The 22610-nt window shown below is 49.0% G+C and overlaps 10 protein-coding genes across 10 annotated transcripts; 5 read left to right on the top strand and 5 right to left on the bottom strand.

The window, feature by feature from the left end:
• Window positions 1-366: 366 nt before the first annotated feature.
• F9C07_2278764 (putative aldehyde dehydrogenase) lies at window positions 367-2186 on the top strand (the record flags this gene model as incomplete). Its single annotated transcript, XM_071510324.1, is given in 4 exon segments — window positions 367-799; window positions 865-1215; window positions 1229-1549; window positions 1611-2186. The coding sequence occupies 4 exon segments, from the start codon at window positions 581-583 to the stop codon at window positions 2184-2186; spliced, it is 1467 nt and encodes a 488-aa protein (XP_071365489.1). The 5' UTR covers window positions 367-580.
• Window positions 2187-2851: 665 nt separating this feature from the next.
• F9C07_1014277 (lignostilbene-alpha,beta-dioxygenase) lies at window positions 2852-4843 on the bottom strand. The gene is made up of 5 exons (XM_041288930.2): window positions 4533-4843; window positions 4340-4463; window positions 3900-4276; window positions 3707-3844; window positions 2852-3650 (listed from the first exon to the last, which is right to left on the bottom strand). The coding sequence occupies exons 1-5, from the start codon at window positions 4755-4757 to the stop codon at window positions 2994-2996; spliced, it is 1521 nt and encodes a 506-aa protein (XP_041141554.1). The 5' UTR covers window positions 4758-4843; the 3' UTR covers window positions 2852-2993.
• Window positions 4844-4951: 108 nt separating this feature from the next.
• Window positions 4952-6045, top strand: F9C07_309 (fumarylacetoacetate hydrolase family protein; the record flags this gene model as incomplete). Its single annotated transcript, XM_041288915.1, has 4 exons — window positions 4952-5231; window positions 5315-5451; window positions 5508-5877; window positions 5939-6045. 4 exons carry the CDS (start codon window positions 4952-4954, stop codon window positions 6043-6045), a joined length of 894 nt encoding a protein of 297 aa, XP_041141555.1.
• Window positions 6046-6734: 689 nt separating this feature from the next.
• F9C07_2057969 (MFS transporter) lies at window positions 6735-8374 on the top strand (the record flags this gene model as incomplete). The annotated part of the gene is made up of 4 exons (XM_041288916.1): window positions 6735-6935; window positions 6995-7251; window positions 7314-7757; window positions 7816-8374. 4 exons carry the CDS (start codon window positions 6735-6737, stop codon window positions 8372-8374), a joined length of 1461 nt encoding a protein of 486 aa, XP_041141556.1.
• Window positions 8375-8620: 246 nt separating this feature from the next.
• F9C07_2278760 (C-4 sterol methyl oxidase) lies at window positions 8621-10168 on the bottom strand. The gene has a single exon (XM_041284364.2). It carries the CDS (start codon window positions 10058-10060, stop codon window positions 9278-9280), a length of 783 nt encoding a protein of 260 aa, XP_041141557.1. The 5' UTR covers window positions 10061-10168; the 3' UTR covers window positions 8621-9277.
• Window positions 10169-11153: 985 nt separating this feature from the next.
• On the bottom strand, window positions 11154-12289 carry F9C07_2278759 (uncharacterized protein). Its single transcript, XM_041288931.2, has 4 exons — window positions 12059-12289; window positions 11955-11996; window positions 11467-11904; window positions 11154-11412 (listed from the first exon to the last, which is right to left on the bottom strand). The coding sequence occupies exons 1-4, from the start codon at window positions 12110-12112 to the stop codon at window positions 11305-11307; spliced, it is 642 nt and encodes a 213-aa protein (XP_041141558.1). The 5' UTR covers window positions 12113-12289; the 3' UTR covers window positions 11154-11304.
• Window positions 12290-13874, bottom strand: F9C07_2134816 (DHS-like NAD/FAD-binding domain-containing protein). The gene has a single exon (XM_041284365.2). It carries the CDS (start codon window positions 13686-13688, stop codon window positions 12666-12668), a length of 1023 nt encoding a protein of 340 aa, XP_041141559.1. The 5' UTR covers window positions 13689-13874; the 3' UTR covers window positions 12290-12665.
• A 180-nt stretch (window positions 13875-14054) lies between these two features.
• On the top strand, window positions 14055-15777 carry F9C07_2278757 (uncharacterized protein). Its single transcript, XM_071510323.1, has 6 exons — window positions 14055-14344; window positions 14423-14525; window positions 14593-14685; window positions 14751-14867; window positions 14941-15042; window positions 15100-15777. Exons 2-6 carry the CDS (start codon window positions 14441-14443, stop codon window positions 15498-15500), a joined length of 798 nt encoding a protein of 265 aa, XP_071365488.1. The 5' UTR covers window positions 14055-14344; window positions 14423-14440; the 3' UTR covers window positions 15501-15777.
• Window positions 15778-18721: 2944 nt separating this feature from the next.
• Window positions 18722-20825, top strand: F9C07_2248975 (glycoside hydrolase superfamily; the record flags this gene model as incomplete). Its single annotated transcript, XM_071510052.1, has 8 exons — window positions 18722-18824; window positions 18887-18947; window positions 19006-19123; window positions 19192-19492; window positions 19555-19647; window positions 19705-19836; window positions 19888-20155; window positions 20228-20825. The coding sequence occupies 8 exons, from the start codon at window positions 18722-18724 to the stop codon at window positions 20823-20825; spliced, it is 1674 nt and encodes a 557-aa protein (XP_071365487.1).
• A 414-nt stretch (window positions 20826-21239) lies between these two features.
• F9C07_302 (uncharacterized protein) lies at window positions 21240-22329 on the bottom strand (the record flags this gene model as incomplete). Its single annotated transcript, XM_041288932.1, has 5 exons — window positions 21240-21481; window positions 21540-21639; window positions 21706-21836; window positions 21889-22020; window positions 22107-22329. 5 exons carry the CDS (start codon window positions 22327-22329, stop codon window positions 21240-21242), a joined length of 828 nt encoding a protein of 275 aa, XP_041141561.1.
• Between the last annotated feature and the right edge of the window lie 281 nt (window positions 22330-22610).

The raw sequence follows: 22610 nt of genomic DNA, 5'->3' as shown, positions 1-22610 counted from the left end.
TCTTGCCAATAATGCTTATGGCGAAGCGCATGAGCACTGAGCTCCATGCTATGCTAGGTTATTGCTTTCCTCGAACTCCTGAGTCATAAACTGATTGAGTAGAGCCCACCCGCAATAAGCAGGCCAAAGACCTGAACCAAGAAATAAATGCGTCGTTGAAGATTAAAGCGGTTGGAAAAGTACTTACATAGGTCCTTGCTCAGAGTGGCCAGTGCTGAGCGAGGCGTTGAACAGGGTCCTTGGTCTCAAAGCGCTCTTCGTATGCGTATTTTGTCTTTAGTGCTCCGATGGGGTCAACGTAGGGCAAAATGACCTAATGTCATTCATTTGTTTCTCAACCAGGCCGTTGACATCAAGCTACCGGGGCGTGACCTGATGTTTCCGCTCACTCCCCGGGGCGTTGGTTACGGCTCCACTCGACGATCTCGGGATGATTCTGTAGGTATCTTTTCATTGCCGTGCTACTAGCCGTTCTTCTCCCCTACACTGAAACTGTGCTAGTGGTTATAATGCTGTGTAGCACTTAGCCTGCAAGTTATCCACTCGGTGTATCTTGCACTCCTCACAGCCCATCGCGAACATGTCGACCATTCCCCTTATTATTGATGGAGAGGATGTCCTATTGCCTCACGATAGGCACGGCACCGTTGCCAATGTATATGCAGAGGGTCCCACTATCTATCAAGGCGCAACAAAGGAACTAGCATTACAAGCCGCACAGTCCAGCGCCCAGGCGTTTGCTGCATGGTCAAAAACGACCCCGATAGAGCGCCGGACTTTGCTCTTCAAGTTGGCCGAGGTTCGTGAACCCCCCAGCATGAATGAATAATGCAATGACCCTCACCAACCAATTATTGTAACTAGGTTTTGCGCAGCAGAGCCGAGGAAATCAAGCGGGTGTGTGATCAAGAAATCAGTTGCGGACCCCTATGGGCAGAAATCATTACCGATGGCGCTATCGGTATGATCGAGGAGTATGGCGCTCTTACCACTAGTATAGCCACGGGCTCACTACCCTTTATCCAGAACGGCTATGGCTTAGTCTTTAAAGAGCCGCTTGGAGTAGTTCTTGGAATCGCTCCCTGGAACGCCCCAATAATCTTGGGTCTCCGTGCTGTAGTGGCTCCTATTGCTGCCGGCAATGTTGCGATCCTGAAGGCAAGCCGCTCACTGACTACTACTGATAGACGCGGGATCATCGATTTACTTACTGGTGTTTGCAATCTAGGGCTCTGAATTGAGTCCCCAAACTCACTACCTTCTCGCCTCGCTATTCCGGCAAGCTGGCTTCCCCCGCGGCGTTCTAAACTTCCTTCTACATCGACCGGAGGATGCGCCGGAGATCTTCGACGTACTTATAAACCACCCCGATATCAAAAAATGCAACTTTACTGGCTCAACTCACGTCGGACGTATCATCGCCTCGCAAGCTGCCCTTGCCCTTAAGCCCGTTTTGTTGGAACTCGGTGGCAAGAACTTCACGGTGGTCCTCGATGATGCTGACTTAGATCTCGCAGCCCAAGAGATCACCAAAGGTGCCTTTCTCAATGTAAGCTGAAATCTCGAGATCATGGGCGCTATGGGACAGGAAGAGCTAAGAGTAGTACCAGAACAGTCAAATCTGCATGTCCACCGACAAGGTCCTAGTTACAACCGCCGTGGCTCCGGCTCTCGAAGCCAAGATTCTAGCTATCCTACGCAGTATCAATACTACCTCGGTGCTCATCTCACCGTCTGCTAAGGCCAAAGTGGAGTCGCTCGTGTCTGATGCGCGCGACAAGGGCGCCCAGATTCATACGTCTCCCACCACAGTTAATCACGTCTCAAATCGAAATTATCCCCCGACCGTGGTGACAGGGTTGACGCCCGAGATGAAGCTTTTTGAAATTGAGACTTTCGGTCCGGTGGTCGGCATTGTAGTGGTGGAGACAGTAGAACAGATGACTGCTATCATACAGGCGGCTAATTATGGATTGTCAAGCTCAATAATTTCCCGGAATCATTACCGCGCCCTTAAGCTGGCCGGTGCTATTCAGGCAGGTGCAGTCCACATTAATTCTATGACGGTGCATGACGAACCGACTCTACCTCACGGAGGGTATGGGGACAGTGGTTGGGGTCGGTTTGGCGCTCGCTGGGGGTTGGAGGAGTTTGTCCAAACTAAAGTCGTGACTCTGCATCAGTAGGGTCGATGAACTAAACAAGTCCTAGAATCCCGGGTCTTTCTGGACACAGTTGTACCGACAGCGAGAGTTTTCAATGGAGATCGTTGCATAGGTAGCTAAGGGATGTACTGTAGACTTTAACCACCTACTGGGATCTAATGAATATTTTCTCTTAATCACACTCGACCAAATTGCTAATAACATCAAGGTCGGGCCTGGACTGGCATATCCCCAACGTCTAATTTATTTATATATTTTTCTCTCGGGTAACCCCGTGTGATGCAGGCTAGTTGTTGAGATACTCTAAAGCGTAGCGGGCGCATACTGACTACGAGGATATAAAAGGATGTATTTCTGCATCTAGGATAGCTTTAGTCTTTGCGTTCAATCCTACCTTTTTAGGCACCACCCAATTGAGATTGTAGCTAGAATGCAACACTCGTTGGTCCTTACAAATAGCTGCGCGCCACTAATATCGGTGCCCTTCCGGTATACAAGATCTAGCCGGCAGTAGGCCTTGAGCACTGTAGGTGAGCGGACTGCAAAATGTATAGTACTAGGGCTAGACCGGGAGTATCTAAGATTACAAGGAAGAATGTACTAGGATTGGAACAGAACGAATTACTTAGGGTTCTGAATTCCCCGAGCGACCCAAATCTTTATAGGGTGTTGGACAGGTGTCGTGGCGTTATAATCTCTACCCTTAAGAACACCTTTCTTCCTATGTTCCAACGTCTGCAAATACAAGGAATGATAGTTACTTGGAATAGCTCAATTCCAATACTGAAACGACACTGATGACCGCCAGATCTATCACAATTACGCTATCTATGGGTTGAGATCTCTTCCATCCACCCAGCTTCCATGTAAACCCTGGCGCAAGCGGACCGGAAGCAGGATCTTGGCCTGCGCGCGAGTGAAGTCTCGCGTGTCCAGTAGATGCAGCTCGCTTGCCATGGTCTCATAGTTGTTGACCAGTACCAGAATATACCCATCCCCCTCTGTAGTCGAGTCCTTGCGTGGGAGAAATACTGGCTCCTGGACCAGATGGACGTCTCCTGGGAAGTAGACTTCTGTTTCCCCCGTGACGTTGTCAAAGTGGGCCACGGCGTTATATAACGGGAACCCACCTCCCAACTTAGGCCCAATCCGTTCGAGATCGGTACCTAGCTGCGGGTCCATCAGGTCGAAGTAGCAATGGCGATAGGGACAGGTAGCAAACCGGTCATCAATTCGGTAGAACTCTGAGTTGCCGTGCTGCAAAATTTCGGGTTTCGAGAGGGCCCGCTTCTCGGACTGGGGATCGATGGTAAACCGAACCAGCTGGGAGACAATCGAACTGGGCTCCGGTGCACTTCCCTGGGCATCCGGCCACCAGAAGAACACATTCTTCTCACTCAAGCCCAAATCAATCACCAGGTGACCCTGTTCATCCTCGTAGGCGTTGGCTGTGTGACCGGGGAAGGAATTCTTATATTGGAACCACTGCATTGGATTAGAACTCCCGGTAACCCCAGACGGAGGGCGAGAGACTGCCATACCTTCACATCTCCCGCTTTGGCGTCTCGACGGGGCATGATCCCCAAATAAAGTGGTGTCTCGGGGCTCCACTGCCAGTGCTCGCCTCCTTGTTTCATGCGTTGAATATCACAGACCTGAGGTATGATTGGGAAAACTACCTACATTTGGTGTTAGTGTAGATCCCCTAACGCTTCGAGGAACAGGCTCACTGACCCAGTTCTCCGTCACGGCAAAGTCATGAATCATCGCCACCACCGGCGCGACCAGCCAGACCACCTCCGTGAACTTGCCAGTCGGTGAAACGCTGTAATAGCACACGTCGGGGGTGCCATCGCCCCGCGCTTCGTATCCAAAACAGACCATCTCACCGGTGACCGGGTCAAACTTTGGATGCGCAGTGAAGGTGAGGCTGGGCAGCTGGCCCTCGAAGTCATACAGCCCCTTGGTCTCCAATGTCACAGGGTCCATCGCATAAGGGGGAGAATCCTCTTTTAGAGCCAGTAGTTGCCCGTTGAAGTAGACCACATTAGTGTTGGCCGTGCTGCGGACTTTGAACTCCACCGCGTCGGTAAACTTATTTCTGTATTTGCCTGGCTGGATAGTTAGCTTCGATGGGTGTTAGTCTCACTAGAATTGGTTGATGCACTACTAACCGATCAATGCGCGTTGAGCCTCGCGCTCTCGCACAAACTTCTCAGTTCTCACGTATCGTTGCCGGAATGACGCACGGCCGTCTTTGATGCGGAAGGCACTGACATTTCCATCTCCGTTGAACCACTTTTCTCAGTCAGTCTTTTCCATTGGTAGGCAAGAGGAGGAGGATAGGTTAGTGGAATGTTTGCTTACTGGATCATTGTCAATGAAAGGGGGGAGTTGAGGATCAGGCATTACCCGATAGAAGACTCCATCAATCTCCTTGGGGATCTCACCGTAAACCTCCAATTGGGATACATCTCCTTCCACGCGACAGGGCTTCATGAACCCTGAGAACTGGGGGCGATCAGGAAAGCACACTCTAATGTCCGACATGGTAAAGTCGGCGAAAAGAATAATGATGTTGCTGTGGGACATGGTTGAGGAGGAGGGTTATGGCTGTGTCCTATGGTTTCCCAGCGGGGAGTGATCGGGACTTGCTTTTCGGCTTACCGAGTGACCGAGGGTTCTTTCCGACGACTCCCCGCCCACTGATAAGTTCAATGCGTTGGAGCAGGTATACATTCTCAAGCTGTCGGTGACAGTTCTTCTTTCACATCACCCAGAGAAATATGCATCTTCCTTGGAAACGCTTGATCCGCTTTCGCGCCCTCGATGGCCGCATCTTGCGCGGCGAACCCATCCTGCCCGCAGAGAACAAGATCGATCTCGGGCTGATCACCGAAGCCGATCAGCTGCAAGCCCGCGTCATCCAGGGCCAGGATATATACGATATAACGGGCGAAACCATCGTAACGGACGAGGTTGTGATCGTGAAGCAGATTCTCTCCCCGCTGGCCCCCGGCGACGTACCCATTTTACGTTGCGTGGGCCTCAACTACGCTAAGCATAGTATGTCATGAAACCCCCTTGCACTGTTGATGCGTGTCCCCCTTCATCATGATCTAATTCTAAACTTTCTTCGCAATCCATAGTCAAGGAAGCCGGACGCAAACCGCCACCATTCCCCTTCATCTTCTTCAAGCCCAATACCTGTGTGCATGACCACGGCAAGCCCGTCGTGATCCCGCGGATCGCACAGAACGACCAAGCGGACTATGAGGGCGAATTGGTTTGTCTCATCTTCCGTCCCCCACCCGCGCTCACATTTACCTAACCGGCCTGTAGTGTCTCATCATTGGGAAGGACGCTAAGGATGTCTCCCCAGAGCACGCCCTCGAGTATGTGGCGGCGTATACGGCTGGCAACGACATCTCCTCCCGTAAGTTGCAGCGTGATCCCGCCTACGCCGGTGTCGTCCCGCAATGGGGCTTTTCCAAGGGCTTCGACACCTTTGCGCCCCTGGGTCCTGTGCTAGTCGCGGCATCAGAGATCCCCGATCCGTCGCAGTTGCATCTGAAGACTATTGTCGATGGCGAGGTGCGGCAGGATGAGACGGTGGGTGATCTGCTATTCGACTGCAAATACTTGATCTCCTATCTGTCACAGGGCACGACGTTGCAAAAGGGCAGTGTTATAATGACGGGAACACCAGGAGGTGAGTGACAATTGTTACTTGTCATTTCGAAGTGCACGCCGGTGAAGCTGACCAGGACTAGGTGTGGGCGCCGGTTTTAAACCCCCGAAGTGGCTGGTTCCGGGAACTCAGATGGACGTGCAAATCTCGCAGATCGGGACCTTGCGAAACAATGTTGTTTATGCGTAGGGTTGATTGTACAGCTGATTTACATCTATTGTCTTCCACATTGTGTCTATGGATCAAGTTTCATTCTACCGTACAAATAGAATAGTGTCCACAGATCTCTCAGCACCGCGTAGTGTAGAGCGGTTGGAGGTCGTCACACCGCTACTATGTCGAATCCCCTGGGTCAACCCCGATGGTCACTGTTTACGTCGTCTCGCAAGGTATTCTTACACTACCTCTCGGAGTGTCATCTGTGGGTTGAATGGAGTAGTGTGCGTAGACATGGACGACCTCATCTGAATGCACACGTTCTGGTCACCACCACTATTGCGAAGACTGGTACCCTTAAATTTGGGGCACGATACAGTGCCACCAGTGATGGGAATGAAGCTAGGGGCATCTGTTCTATATTCGCGGGTCGGGGATCGGGGATCGGTAGGGACACTGGCACAGACCTTTCCTCAAAGGTGAGCTGTGTGTATCAATCCTTATGTCTGGGGAAGCGTCGGAGAAGTGCTTCCCCAGACCCGGGGCACATTAGTCAAGCGAACTCTCAGTTCTTTACTGGTGGAGAGCCCTCAACGTATCACGAGTTACTCTTCCTTTCAATTCCCCTCTGAACCGTCCGAACTACATCCTCATAAACTGCTTCTCCTGATCTTTCTTGTGTAGAAGGTACAATACCGTCGCCCTTCTTTTCCCACATCAGCATGCAACCTCTCCTCCCCACCCCGACCCAAGATGATCGAGATCCGCTGCGCTGGCCCGTCTGGCTGAAGCGCTGTGCTATCATAACGGCCTCCCTAACAAACTTTATAACCAATATGGCCGGATCAGGCCTGTCGGTCGCTGTCCCCAACTTAATGCGGGAGTATCGCAAGTCCGAGTCTGCTGCTGTGCAGTTGCTTACTGTTAGTTTCCACCCGGGGTGTCTTTTGGCCTGTTACTAATGGTCGGCCACCCTTATCAGTATAACTTCCTGTTTCTGAGTATCGGTAACATCTTCTGGGTGCCTCTCGCCAACAAATTCGGTAAACGCGCTTCACTGCTTCTCTCCATGGCGCTCCAGACTGGCGCACTGGTATGGTGTGCGACTGCCACGAGCTTCTCCAGTCTGCTAGCGGCGCGATGCGTGCAGGGGTTCGCAGGCGCCGCAGGCGAGAGTATCGTGCCTGAGCTTGCCGCGGATATTTTCTTCCTGCACCAGCGCGCCGCGATGATGTCCATGTAAGCAACCCCCTGGAATCTCGGATGCGGAAATAGAGAGGTCACTGACGGTCCACTCCTAGCTATGTGATTTTGATCTCAGGTGGTACCGCCATCGGCCCGCTAGTGAATAGTCTAATGGTACAATATCTATCGAGCACCTGGCGGGCCTTCATGTGGTTGTGCTTTGCGCTAGCGGTGGCCGATATCTTTCTGATATTCTTCCTGTGTCCCGAGTCTAACTTCCGGCGTCCAGAGTGGGATCTGATCAGTACTAACGGGCTCGACACGACAGAGGCGGAAAAGGCGAACGGCGACAACGAGATATTCTTCGAAAATGTGCCCCCAGAGGCGGGCTATACTGTGCGCCAGCCCTCCCTGGCGGATATGATCGTGCCAATCCGCGCCGACCGCGATCTCAATTTCTTTCGGGCCATGGTAGCGCCCCTGCGCGGACTGACCCGACCAGCCGTGATTTGGGTGGTCCTCCTCTACGGATGTGCCCTCAGCCCACAGATTATCTTCATGTCTGTATCCCCTTCCCGCTGTCTGTCTGCCATCTGATGTTGACTGATATGGTGGTAGCTTCACTATGTCCTCCCTCCTGGAAGCGCCCCCCTACCTTTTCTCCTCCGTCGCCGTCGGCCTAATGGAGGTCGCCGCACTTATCGGCTTTCTCCTAGCCTGCTATGGCGGTGGCATGCTCTCCGACCTCATCAATGACCATATTGTGCGCCGGCGGGGCTACGGGCAGGTTCGCGCCGAGGATCGTCTTCTCTCTCTGATTCCGGGCATGGCAATTGGACCCGCAGGCTGCGTGCTACTGGCCTTTTTCTGCCAGAACCATCTACACTGGGCAGCTATCGCCGTGGGATTCGGAATGGTCTCGTTCGGGTCGGTTTACACGCCTAACATTGCCATCACCTACTTGGCGCACCGGCATCAACGGGATGCAGCGCAGTGCTTGGTGCTGGTTAACGTGGTGAAGAACCTAGTAGCTTTTCTGTTCCTGTATGAGGCGGTAGAATGGGTGCAGAGCCAGGGCTATTTACAGGTTTATCTGGTGATGTTTGCACTGGGGGTGGCAACCATCGCAGGGGCTCTGCCACTTTATCTCTTTGACGGGAAGCAGTATGTTGAGTAAATCAACCGGGTAGGGAATAACTGGAATTTTTTGTCTTGCTCTGTGACTCGAGTAGAGTAGTAGAGGTTGTTCCCTGCACTCGCCCCAAGATGTAATACTTTAACCATTACAATTACCCAATCTAGCCACTAGTCACGACTTTTATAAGACTCCACGTATGGTTATTATTATGCCCTGGGGTACTAGGAAGAAAAGCCAGTAGTTTTGCCGCCTTAAGAGTCCCCCGGAACGGATCCGTGGACAATCGGGATGTCTCCGTTAGTCTAAAATCCAACCATCTTTGCTTCACTGGGCGTAATACTGCCCGGAATAGGAGCAAAAAGTGGACGACAAGGTTGAAAATGGAACAGACCCGTCTAAAGAACATCCTGTCACCATTGGCCAACGCCACCTAGGCCAGCAAGGTCATTGACTCTTCTTGCTCCTCCAGCTAGTGATTCTGACATAAACTCGTTTTGACAGGACCGGGAAGGCATGTCTAATGGCACTTGTTACTGCTGCTATTAAACTTCACGATATCCTAGACGAAATCTTATTCGATGCCTACTACGCTTAGTATGGGACAATGGCTAGATGATTTGGGGTTTTTGACGAGGCTTGACTTCCCTGATACTCTGGGTGAAGACTGGAGGATGATTTTCTTGAGCTATCTCGTATGCACTACTGATATTTCTCTTTGCCCGTTTCTTTTTTTTTTTTTTTTTTTTTTTTCCTAGTTCGATATTCATTCTATGTAATGTTGTTCATGCATATATACCTGATCCTCCGGGAAAATGACATGATTCGTGAAGTCAACTCAGACTCACAATATCCCAGTCCAAGAAATAGAGTTAGCCTATAACACTCCCAATCCGCTTGAGGCCGAGTAACTATCAAATCAAGACTTCAATATCCAGCAGTCAATCATTCAGCAATCTTCACCTTCCTCGCCTTAGGCCTATCCCACCCCACAACATCAGTCCCATGAATCCAGTCCATTAACCCAATAGTCCCATAATTCACGCGAAATTTCTCATGATGCAAGTCATGCAGCTCAGCCGGTGGCAGTTTCAAGAAGTCATACCCGCTGTGGTCAGCTGCAGCTTCCCAGAGCTCAAAGACAAAAAAGAAAACGATGGACAAAAAGTGTGCGCCTTTGAGATAGAGCGGGAGCGTGAGCGGCAGGATATTTGCGAGAATATGTTCAACAGGATGGGCGTACTCCGCTGCAAACGCCACGGGTGCTGTGTATTTATGGTGCATCTTATGAATATATGCGTAGATGCTGGGGTGATGCAGAGCACGGTGGACATAGTAGAATGATATTTCTCGCGCTAGAAGGCCGAAGGTGAAGTCCACGATAAACGTTTTCCAAGGAGGGACGACCGGATCTTGGTTCGTAAAAGCATAGTCTAACCCGGTAAGATAAACGAGTAGTGCATACAAGGCCACTACCCAAACGTGGTTAAGCATCGTAACCTGAACGCAGTGCAGGATTTGCTGGCGGGTCGGTTGTCGGCGGATGTTCTGAATCTTGTGGCGCTGGGAGAACTTAGGGAACAGGACATCGATCAGCATATAGAGTGTTGCTGGGATGATAAATCCGACGATCTGAGTTACGATCACCCCCGTCAGTTCGATTGTGCCTGGTTTGTATGTTGTTCTAACATGGTCCCAGGCGGCCTGCAGTTGAGAGTGGAGATCCATGGTTCTATGGTGTCTAGGAAGAGATGTGAGTCGGGGTTTTGATTTCTTCAGGATGTCTGTGGCATGGTAACGCTTGAAGGATGTGCCATTACCTTCAAACAAATATATACGGAGCTGTTCTGGTGGCCAAACCGCGGTTGGTCTCATTTGCCTAAAAGGGTTTTGAGAACCGGAACCGACCCGAATGATGATGGTAGCAGCTTTAGCATGTCAACCACTTGGTCACTCGGTATCCCTCGCGACCTGCACGTCATCACAGTGCTTTTAACAAGCGTTGCTTTTGTGAGGATCTCTGAGAAGGCTGTCGTGCACATGTCATAGCTTGCTCCGGGCATATTCATCCACACGGGAGCGCTCCGGTCCTGCGACTCCTGCCTGATAGTTTCACATGTAGAACGCCTTGCTGTTAACAGTAATATGTGCTTAAGCCGACGTAAATCCCAAACGGGCACATGTGAGCCCATTCTGCGTGCTATTCTATCTATCTATCTTGCTTACCATGGCTTCCAAATCTATCGATGTTCCGTCCTACAGCCAGATAGCCTGTGCTGGTGCAGGGCTATCAGCCATTCCGAACTCCATGTCCTAATCTGAACTCAAGGTCACTACTGGTGGAGAAGTCTCTTTCCCACTTTTGTCCGATTAGAACATCAAGGTTAGCTTTCCAAAATTGAGTCCGCCTGGGGTTTGCAGCATAAGGCTATCTACTATACGATAGCTCACATCACACTCGCTAAGAGAATAACATCATATTGTACACGATAAGATTGAACTTTTCTTTAAGCCGTCGGGATATTACTTGCTCATAGCTAGTGACTCAGAGCGTGGCATCAAGAACCAAAAGAATCATTGTATATACGAGGGTATATATATAAAACGGCAGAAATTTCCTGTTTGAAGATCCCTTGAGTAACATCTTAGACTTGCCTTTTCATGAAAACTTTGCAGACTTATGTGACACCACTCTGCCGAATCTAGATAGGGCGACCACAGCCGTGCTGTATTGTAGGCCATTACGTGCTGGTATTCGTTGGCTAGGAGGAGCATTTGGTGGTCCCAGTTATCGCTGCTTAATGGCCATCCATGTGAGCGGGCCTCGCGATATCCTAGTTCTTATGGAAGAGCAAGCCAAGTTCTGGTTGCAGTAGGGATCTCCTACTATCCTGTCTAATTATCTGGACAACTATGGCTTCACGCGCACATACTTTCTACCTCGAAGAACCATATATCAACACCCATCGCCATTACTTAAGCCTATAGAAAACGCGGGCAGACTCAATAGAAGAGCCCTTCAATACCACGACCTTGCGAGTCAGCAGTTTCTCCCCGTCTATTACTTCCACTGCCCAAATCTAGTTGCCAGTTCGTGAGTATTTCGTTCGTGAAAAGTGACCAGCTATACGTACCTGTTCAGCCGTCCACCCGCCGTCTACGCTACGGACAAAGTCGTGCATAAATGCTTTCTCCACGGTCTCCGCTCCAGCTTCAACATCCTGTGTCATAGTGATCGGCTCGGTCAACATACTAATGGTGTCTGGTCCGGTAATCTTGGACTGAAGCTCCACAAGCGGTCGGACTCGCCCATCCGAAAGCTTCTCCCCGGAAATATAATGACTAAGAATGATGACACGACCGAAGAGAGTGTCGTTGTGCTCGGTCTCAGTCCATGTTAACGAGCGCTTCTCCGGCACGCCCTTTAGTCCGCCTGTCAGAGCAGGCTCGAGCACCATCCATTCAGCCGGTACCGTGCTTAAGCCATCGCTGTCAGTTTCTGACCCCTGGCTGATCCTCAGGGTGGCGGCTGATGCGGCTATCGCCTTCCTTGTTAACCAGCCCACCCCTTGCTAGCTTTCCTTAGCTGTCAAGATAGCACTCCGGTTATTGATTGGCTTACTAGTTTGAAAACCGGATCAAGGTCGGTTGACCGGGTCTTGTCCTATTTTTGAGGCCTGGGATCAGCTTGGTGTTGTGTTGTATGCTGTTGTGCGACAGACTTACCATCACCCAGGTGCCACCTAGATTGTGAATACTTGTATCACTCAGGGGAGCCATCTTCGCCTATTCCTGGTTTTGAGGTTGCACTAGATCAATAGGTAAGAACAAGAGACAGGAAACAAGGCCCTCAGCTCCGGAACGCAGCAAAACTTCATGCAACTCTGGAGCTGGCAATGAGGAAATATCTTAGACTATATCTAGCATAGCTTGTCCCTTCGATGTATAACCCTCGGAAGCTTCCAGCTTTCAGCGCGGTTGGGTTCCTTGTCATCCCGATGTGCGAGTAAATTGCCAGCCGGGTCCCTTCCGGCCTAGAACCGGAACAGTCCCAAGCCTACTTTTCCCAGAAAGTTTGCAAAAGGAAAATGAGAAAATGACCTGCTTGACCTTCTCGGCACTTATCGCCGACTCCGAAAATCTATATTCTAATAGAGCAGGGCTGAAATCTGAAATACAAGGCTGCAGAAACCTATTCGGGCACTATCAGACGCGAACTCCGACAAAAAAAAGGAATAAGAATCTCGCAATCAGCATTTCAGAGACCTTCAAGACTGTACTATCCTAGAATGGTTTCGAATAATTTGATGAATAATTGTTGTCTATCCATATGTCAACTAATAGGAGGCTTAGGAAGGACATTCGCAAACTTTTCCTCCAAGTGCTTCTCTAGCATTCTCTTATGCCCATCTGAGATCTTCCCTGCAATTCTCATTCTCTCCGCCAGTTCTTCAATACACTCATCCAAAGTCTTCACATCATCTGTGTTCACTTCCGCTTGCTTACCAGCGACAGCATGTGTCCAAAGGCTCTCCAGCTCTTCTCTCCAACCCAATGAATCAGCCAGCTGCCGCACACCGTCATCACACGACCCAAGGATACACACGTCCGAAGGTCGGGTCCCAAAATCCCCGACCTGCACCATATTGACGAGCAATCTGGGTGTTCCCTCTTTCACCTGACGGGGAAGTCTTGCACATGGCGCCACCTTGAGACTTGTTCCCATAACAATCATCAAGTCCGCGCCAAATACCCTCTTCTCCTCAACTTCAAAGGCGGCGGGAAGAGGTTCCCCAAAGAAAACAACATCCGGTTTGACCGCGCCACCACAATCTGGGACCTGGCAGTACGGCACCTGCCCTGTCTCAATTGCCTCAGCCATAGGTCCATCCGGGTATGGTGTCTTGCATTTATGACATCGCTGACTCTTCCAGTTCCCATGACAGGAAAGTACTTTCTCGGCGGGGACACCGGCATCCAGCTCAAGGCCATCGATATTCTGCGTGAACACGAAATCCAGCAGGTTTTTCTTAGCCAGCAAGGCCAGAAATGCGTGCGAAATTGTTGGTTGGAGGTTTTTGGGATTGCGGGCTCTCGCTATCGCGTAGAATGGTTCTGGCGTGTGTCGGAAATAGTTGATGTGGAAAATGGCTTCCGGGAAGGGAAGTTTTAATGGCGCCAGTTTGTCGTAGAGGCCTGTTGCTGGTGATCTGAAGTCGGGCACTCCAGCTGCTGTGGAGATTCCTGCCCCTGCTAGAACGACAATACGGGTTGCCTTTCCAGTTTTGATGAGTTTTACAATGTCATCTAGAGCATACTCCTGGCCTGTGAACGGTTGATCTGGATGGTCTGTCATTGTTGTTTGGTCTTGTCGCTGTCGTGGGCGATATGAAACTCCTCTTGGGCTAAGAGAGATTAAGAATGAGCTCCAAAGACGAATTTATATTCATTTAAGAAGGCATCTTCCCAGCCATTGGACTCAGCCTGATTGGTACCGCGTGGCATACGATTTACGGAGGATTGGCTGTCATTTGCCTTCAACCGCGTCCAACCCCACTTGAGGGGCTGTGCCTGCAGCCAAGTCACCTATGAGGCTGTAGCAAGCCGCATGGTCGAACTTCGCCAATAGACCTGGCCCTTCTCTGAAATCACTCTCCAATTAGGTATAGTATAAGAGAAGCTTCACTCGCCAGGTAGTCCGATTCGCCAGTACACCGTAGAAGTAACCTATGATTCCCGTCAGCCAAGTGGGGAAAGAGAATCTCTACAGTGCCATGGCTTCTCACAGGGAATAAAATAACTCCATAGCTGACTATACAATGACAGCTTGGCACTCTTTCGTACGTCAATGAAATACATATGCAATATGGCTATTCAGTCCTAGACTTCGAGTGAATACAGCAGGTCACTCGATCCGCTTCCGACCTGTTCATACTATTGAATGCAATGGAGTACTTTGGAGGGTTCGTTTATTCACTTATCTTATAATGTCTTGCTTAGGTATATAATAAGGTAATTGCTATCCGTTCGAGTATCATCTTTCTTCTCTTTTGAACTGATCAAAATATAACGCATATGTCATCCGATCAGGAAAGAACCTCGCTCACCATGACGCTCTACATAATAACTCTCTTGTTTCTCTGCAACCTAGTTGTTTCACTCAACCCTGCCCCTAACGCTCAAGGTACTGCCAGTAAGCAGCTATCCAAGCTCCTCCCCGCAGTCTTTTCCATGACTGAACACCCTTCCAACGGGTACAGGTTCTTCCATTAGCCAGCCCTGCCAAGGCATCGACAGCCAAAACCCTTGTGAACCAGTGTCCAACTGGTCGACAGGTAACGTTAACGAAGAAGGTTCGTAAATCCATGAGAATACTGTGGACAAAACACTCCAAAAGCTGAATATAATACCGGAACAGACGACCGTATCTGTTCCAGCGACGCGGACTGCCCCATCAACTACCACTGCCATTCGGGAGAATGTATCAGAAGCCCACGTGATGGCCTGAAAAAGGTTGTCCGTGGCAATCGCCAAGGCATGTACTGCAATTTATCTGCTTCGGGAGTCCAAGAGATAATCAGAAACTAACATCATAACCTGCATTGCAGCTGGCAAGTGTAGCACCAGTGTGGACTGTCCCCCAGGGTACTATTGCTGGCGTGGAGGCTGCGTTCAAATCCCACGTTCCGCTGCGAAACCAGACAACGATCGTCAGTCCTGTCCCATGCCTGGTTACCCACAGGAGTCAGCTAATCACACCTGAGTAGAAGATTCGCACCCTGCACATACTCAGCAATGCAAGCATGTGACCGATTGTCCACAGGGCAAATGGTGCATGGAGGGATTCTGCTGGCCATTTGATCAACCCTCACAACTAGCGATTCGTGAGGCAGACATTGGAGAAACCGCAAATGCTCCGAGGACACAACAGAGATGTCATCTCCATGCACATTGCGGGCCAACCGGACTCTGTATCCATGGCTGGTGCCAATATCCGTTTAATGTGATGTCACGAGATAACACAGAAAGCGTTGGAGTAGGCGATGAAGCTACAGAGGAAGGCGACATTCTTGGGCCTCGCAAATGCACGAGTGACCGAGAATGTTACCCTCGAGCGCTATGTGTGAATGGCAGATGCAATCATTCTCATGGAGACGATGACTCGTGAGCTTAATGATAGCAACACAAAGGGAACTGGGTTTGGCATAGCACTTTGTGTCTCCTGGTTGATACTGGGTCTTAAATTAGTTCAATTTTCATGAATAACTTGCCTTTGAATGCTGAGTTGTTCCTAAGCTGTTGCTCGAGTGCCAGAAGCTAGAGAGACCTGGCATGGATATCAGTTAAATGGAAGGGGAAACTACGTCCACCACGTTGGATCAGGATATTCTCTTCAGTAGAATTTGTTGCATCTTTTGCAGCGCATTCCTAGCGAACAGCCCGAGAGCCCTAACACGCTCAATTTCCCCAATTACACTGACTCAAATACAAAACTAAGTGATAGACTGTCAGTCATATCGGCAAATACATGGATAGCTGGTAGATGCACTACCTGTTGCATAATATGCAAAGTTCTCTGCATGTTTCGAGACGTTCCCTGGGGACCCCCTTGCAAGCTCAGTGATCCCAGCCCACTCGTTGGCATTCACATAACCCGGTACTGCTCGCTGTAATGGTAGATCATCTGAAGATATCACTGATCAATCACGGACATAGACATTGCGAATGCCAAGCTTACGCGGTGAGTCGCCCTGGAAGGAAATGGTTCTCGAGTGATTGAACTCATGAATGAGGTTTGTCTCAGGAATTAATCTAACAAGCGAATCATTTTCTTTCGACAGCAGGGTTTCTAGTTTTAGTGAGCGCCATCTACTCACGTGGTGTTTCCACCAATTGACAAATACGGGAGAGCAAATATTCAAAAAGTTCTGCTTGGGGTTATCTGCCGTTAGCATCAGGGCAATGACTGATTTAGTCCTGTTTCCATCGGATCTGGCCGCATTTCAGGACACTTCCCAACTACTACCACTGACATTGTCAGCTTGTTCTCTCTGTAGTGTCTGGTATCACAGTCAATGCTATGGGAATCTGTCAGCCGATGAATGCTACCAAACCTAGTCCAATACTTAGACGAACTGATGACATACTGCTGGTATCTAAGTTCCGCTCCATCGCCCGTCGCTGCGAACTGACTTTTCTCGGGTCATATCTTCCGTATAGCGCCGAGAATGTATCCATCTGATCCTTTTCAAGAGGCGACAAGCTCTGCCGTGACTTTCTCGCCTGGCAAATGTCGTCGATAATGAATAGAGATGCTCCCATGTCCTTAAGCTACCAGTTTATTAGCTCACCCGGCCCTATGAGGTTTGACATTTGTATCTCCTGGGGTCAGGTGATTTGGCTGGCATAAAACATACTTATCATTTATGCTAATATTAATCGGCCAGAGATCGTCCATACTCCGTTACCTTTAGATGATTCTGCAGCAGGGTGGTCAAAAATCAGAAAAAGAAGGACCACTCCGAGAAGAAAGGCTCAAGCAAACAGGAACTGTACATCAGTTGATGCTCTCATGGCCCTTGAGTGAGTTGGAGAACGGTGTTTGGGATAACAACATCAACGAGCCAGCTCAGGGACTTATACCTAAGGTACTGAATTTATAAACTCACAAACCAAAACTCCGTGACATCAGCATCCACTTGCCTTCCTGTCCAAAAATTTCCCCGCAAATTGACCTACCATTTCCTGCGGAGTCAAGTGACATAAAAGAGATAATACTTCGCTTAGATTCCCAATCACAATGACTCTATGATATGGAACATTAATCTGAAGGTTTGTGGCCAATGTGCCCACTCGGTTTGTGGAAACTGATTTCCTCAATCCAGTACCATTGCCTGGCACTTTTGCGGGTTATCAGCTAACAGTCCGAGTCTTCACACGAACGGTTCCCCAGAGATTAATGTGGATCCATGCTGTACTTAGACCAGGACGTGAAAGGACAACGATATAACTAATATGCTCTAGAGGTGACACTGCATTGCCCGTCCCGCTCCCCTACATGGCTTTGGCCAGTTGTTGGCGGCTTAGCCACCACTACCATAGATATTAAGATTAATCGGGGGACAGAGGGCCGCCCAGAAGGCGCTATAGATTGGGATATACGAGAGGGATTAATAGAAATTTAAGAGATGATGTTCGATCGATAGCAGGCCCTTTGTACTGATTCTGTATGCAGATCGATATGTGCAAGTCTGTACTCTGTACGTTAGATCCCAACGTATGATTAGGTTCTAACGAGAACCTAGACGGTTGATCACTTCCCAGTAGGCGCTCCAAAGCATCGATAGGGTTAATTTGGCCTGAAGGGGAGGCGACCAATCAATTTGGTTCCTATACTTGCTTTTGGAAGAACCGCGTAAGAGTTTCTTATGACGGTGAAGATGTTGCTCAGCTTCACGATTAACATATAGAGAGGATTGGCAAGATCCTTTCCAGGCTCTAACCTATCTTAAGACTAGAAAGTCGAGTTATGGTCAGCAAATACTAGTATACTTTGCCGCATGATGAGAATTGGTACATCAAGTAGCCTCGATACCCTTTGTGCTCAGCTCCACTAGGGTAAACAAGGGCCCATCCAATACTCTTTGTTCAGGACAAGCGCCCGACCAGCCATCCCAACTTAATCCAAATGAAGTGTGTTCTCATTGAATATCTTGAGTTATCTGTAGGCATGAAGCTCATGAGCCTTATGGGCTTTGCGAGATGCATAGGCTGGAAGGCCGACACTCAGTCAGAATTCAAGCCTCAAGTACTGCCAATCGGATAGCCATCCAACTCGTCATGAAAGTGGTATGGGGCCATGAACCCTGGTAAGTCCGCACGCCAAGTGCCGGGTACCTGCCAAGACAATGAAAAGCATAGTTCTCTAGAGAGATTCGAAACCCTCGTCATAATATTAGAACAGAACCGCTTTGTGAGCGCCCGGCCAGATAAAGTTTTCCGCCCTGGAAACGCTACGGTGACCCTACGATGGCTGCTGGATGGTACGGAGGCCCATGGAACAGAATGAAATGATAAGGCTGTGTTGGTTATGTTCCTACTTCTGCCTAACAGCTATACCACGCCATGAATATGATAACGAATCGATGTACTCTGAATCCGTCTGTTGTTTCGCATAGACATCAAAAGAGCAACCAGCTAGAATGGCAGAGAACCAGGTCGTTACAAGTAAAGGTATGAATAAAAATGGAGGAACCTTAAGCATACGCATAGCCAATTTGCCCGTCCCCAGAAAGTGGAGAGTATGGATTAAATGCTGAGTATAAGTACTGCTATTTTCCCCAACCTTTCTCGACATTCAACAAGTTCCCCAAGTCCTAGTCTATCAAGATGATCGTCTCCGAAGGCCCCAAGTGGCACCTTCTGAGTCTTTTGTTCGCATGTCTTGCCGTTCAGGTATTGTCCCAGTCTGTTTCTGGAACAGAGTGCAACAGTAAGCAGCCACTTCCAACTCTGCTTTAGATTTACCGATATACTTACAAGTATGTTACAAAGACTCTACTCCAGGCTGTGAACTACCGAAAGTCGAGGGCAATAGCAAACCATTCGAACAACAGTATGCAATCTGTCCAGTGACAAAGGTTTGATCGTGCACTCACCACAAGCTTTTATAGGAAATGCTCTGGGGCTACGAGTAAGCAACGTTATATTGGATATTACTATCCGGGGCATTTCGAGGGTCGGGACTGCGAAACGCTTGAGCCGTCGGATATCAATGTTGAACCGTTCACTGTGGGTTTACACCAATCTCTCTATTTGCTTAACCCCTCAATGACTAGAGCCAAACTAATATTCAATAGCATCTCTACCTTTACGGGCCCCATATTCGAGATAAAGGTCCTATTGCTGCACCCAACAACGACATTGATCGCAGGCGCTGGAAAGACTTTGTCAATCTAAAGATCAAAAAGCCATCCCTCAAAACCTTTATATCCGTTACACCGTATCCCTTAGATTCGGGTAACCGGGTCCCTTTTTTATTAAACGCGGTTGGCTCTTTTGAGAACCGCACGGATATTATTGACTCCATTGTTCAAGTTATGGACGAGTTCAAGTTCGACGGTTTCAATTTTGCCTACACATGGCGGGACCTATGGCAAAGTAATTCACGACAACGTGTCGGTAGCCTATCCTGAACTTCCTGCTAATTGCTCCTGAGATAGATGACCCTAAGAACTCCGTCCTCTTCCTGAAGGAGCTTCGTAAGTCATTTGGTGACAAGTATGGTCTTGCAGCCGAATTCCGGGCCACAGAATGTAATATCCTCCGTGAGACTTATTGGGAAAACAAGACAATCTAATCGCAAAACATAGGCGCTCTCAGGAATATCGACTTACCAGGGATGTTTGAGCACCTTGACCATGCCAACTTCGTTTCATATGATTCGTCTATAGATGTCGCGTGCAAGGATGAGGAGAAGTGGCTTAGCTTTCCAGCGGCCTTGAGTGCGTTTATGACTTTCTTGGCTTTCTTTTCCAAATGCTAAATTCTACTAGATATCGAGCGTAGCGCCAGACTGTTCCGGCAGGCCAATATTGACCCTAATAAACTTTCACCCATTTTGGTTTTGGGAGGTCAAGAATGGAAACTGCTAGATCCGAAGTGCAAAACTCCCGAATGCCCTGCGGAAACGCGCCCGTCGCGTGGAAAGTGTGATACATATACTAATTATCAACTATCCAATTATGATGTTGACCGTCTCATGCGAAGCTCGTATCCAGAAGAGCCGGAAGTGCACTATAACATATCCACTGCTTATAGTTGGTTTGTCTATAATGACTCATTGTACCAATCCCCTTCAAAGTTTGGAATAACAAAGACACTGATTCATACCAGGGTCACGTTTGAGAGTGCCAGAAGTTTGAAGGCAAAAGCCGATCTTGCCAACGAGAATTGCCTCGGGGGCCTTGCTGTTGAGATGGTATACACGGGTGGGCCGGCCACTCTGGCAAACCCTAATGATTTAGATCCAATTAATACAAGCATGGAAAGCGCGCCCCCGACAAATCCACTTCAGGATTTCGATCCCAATGCACAGCTTACTGTAACGGACACGCCCTCCACCACGAGCACGCAGAGCGCCAGTTTGAGTACTGATACAAGTACCACTGACACCGATACCAATGTTAATACGGAGGGCTTATCCTGCCATCCTGCGATTGGTAGTGTCCACGTTCCGATCGCTCAGCAGGATTGTGATTCAAACAGTACTTCAACTGCTTCTCACAGCCCTGATACGCCAGTTAATGCGGAAGAGCATACCCCTAGCCCTACTCTCGCTGCTCCCCACGATGCCAGTACATCCGATGAGCCTAATGCAATGGGTCCTAAGCCTACTCTTACTCTTGCCTACCGGATTGGCACTCCGACTGATGCCGCCGAGAAAGCTAATGATGAAGGCACCACTCCTGGCGAGCCCGCCAATGCTCCTTGAAGTCTCACTGGCATATGTTATTTTTACTCAGGAACCACGCCAAGCAAGCCGGCTCATCATCGTGATATCAAGGCGGACGCAACTCTTGCGGATGTGGTCAAGGTTAAGTGGACAAGCTATCAGAGTTGTTTGTGTCTTATGTTCGGGTGAGATTGTCGTACCCTTCCGGGTGTGAGAACTGAGCTCATGTTGTGTTTTTGTCATTATTTATTGAACTTGCATGTTTGTATATTCATTAAATTGCTTTTGATTCTGTGCCAATAGAATACAACTTTGTACTGTTATCCGATTCACGGCCACTAAAAGATACGAGTTACAGAAGCTATCCTCGCCAGAGGCTAGCCCATTGGCATCAGGGCATCACTTTCATTAAGGCACATAAACAACTATATGTACATCACTAACACAATATAATCATGGAATCTCATTATACACTCTATCCTCGATCTTAGGTGGTTGCAAAAAGTCCTGAGGCACAGTTTCAGGAAGCTGATTGCGTTCCGCCCATTGCCGAATAGCTTCAAAGTTCCGGCATTTGTGCTGCGTATTGAAATCGACGAATGGCTCGGGGTTCTCTGGGTGGACCCAAACTTGGCCAAGGACGCCGATGTCAACGCTGCACATGAGCTGCTGTCGTATGATGTCCAGGCAATGGGCTGTGTTTATGATTAGCATATGAAGAGTGAGTATATCCCGGGGAAGATCAATACGTACACACGTGGCGTCGGACAATATAATCCTCGTTCACGAAGGCACCTTGGCCTTGTTCATGATAGTAGTCGTAGTTGTAGTAGAGGGACTGTCTGAGGAGGTTCTGTTGGTTTGTTAGTACAACATCTTTATTGATGGTTGTTCTTGGTCGGGGATAGGTTTAACATACCAGACAGTGCAGATGATGCAACCCCTCAACATTTGCAGGATACCCTCCGCCATACTTTTCGTTGATCTTCACCTGGTCAGGGGCAAGTCCTGACTTTTGGGCCTCTTCTGCAGGGACTCTAAGACTTCTGTCTGCACGGCTGTTAGCGGACCCCCTGCTGCAATACGCGGCTGTAGAACGTACAGTTGACACCAAGAGCCTCCCACGCAGCATCTACTTCAGGGCTTGCTTCTTGCCGATAAATGTTTTCTTTTAAGAACGAGCCATTAAACTGTTCTTGGTGGTATTCGATCCCGACTTCTGGGATCACCGGGGCTATACTTGTGTTAGAGCTGCATCCGTATCTCCTCTCCTGTAATATATTCTTTGCATGATTTGTTTGACCTAGGCTAGGGACTTACAGTATTGTGTGAGTTGTCGAGTGCAGACCTTATCGAGATTGTGTTGCTGACGTCCAAGAACAACACCTACTAAGCAGGAGAATACGGCGACTGCAACAAAAAGGAAATATTTTGCACATTTCTTGAACAGGCTCTCATTTTTCTTCTGTTCACGAGGCCAAGTAGCTTCCTCATCGGAGAGAAGCTTCTCGTCCACGTCGGGATCTGATACTGAATGGCGCATTTTGCCTTGGGTTTCGTGAAGAACAGATTACTCAACCGCAAGAGAGAGGAAGGGAATAAGAAACAAGGGCGATATAAAGTCGGTGTACGCAGGGTGGCAGGAAATTCCAAAACAGCTGTTTAATTATGGCGTTGAGGGAGGCCAACTCATATACGGGGGCCCCACAGGAAATCAATGGTAGGGTACGGAAATCGACAAGTTGCAACCGAGTATATTAAAAATAGTAAGACAAGGCCCACCATTTCCGCTGAGATCCCCGAGGCAACTACCTTGGGCTGGGT

This window comes from Aspergillus flavus, chromosome 1 (genome assembly GCF_009017415.1).
Source record: "Aspergillus flavus chromosome 1, complete sequence".
Taxonomy (NCBI): Eukaryota; Fungi; Ascomycota; class Eurotiomycetes; order Eurotiales; family Aspergillaceae; genus Aspergillus; species Aspergillus flavus.
This window is presented reverse-complemented; position numbering and strand designations above follow the sequence as displayed.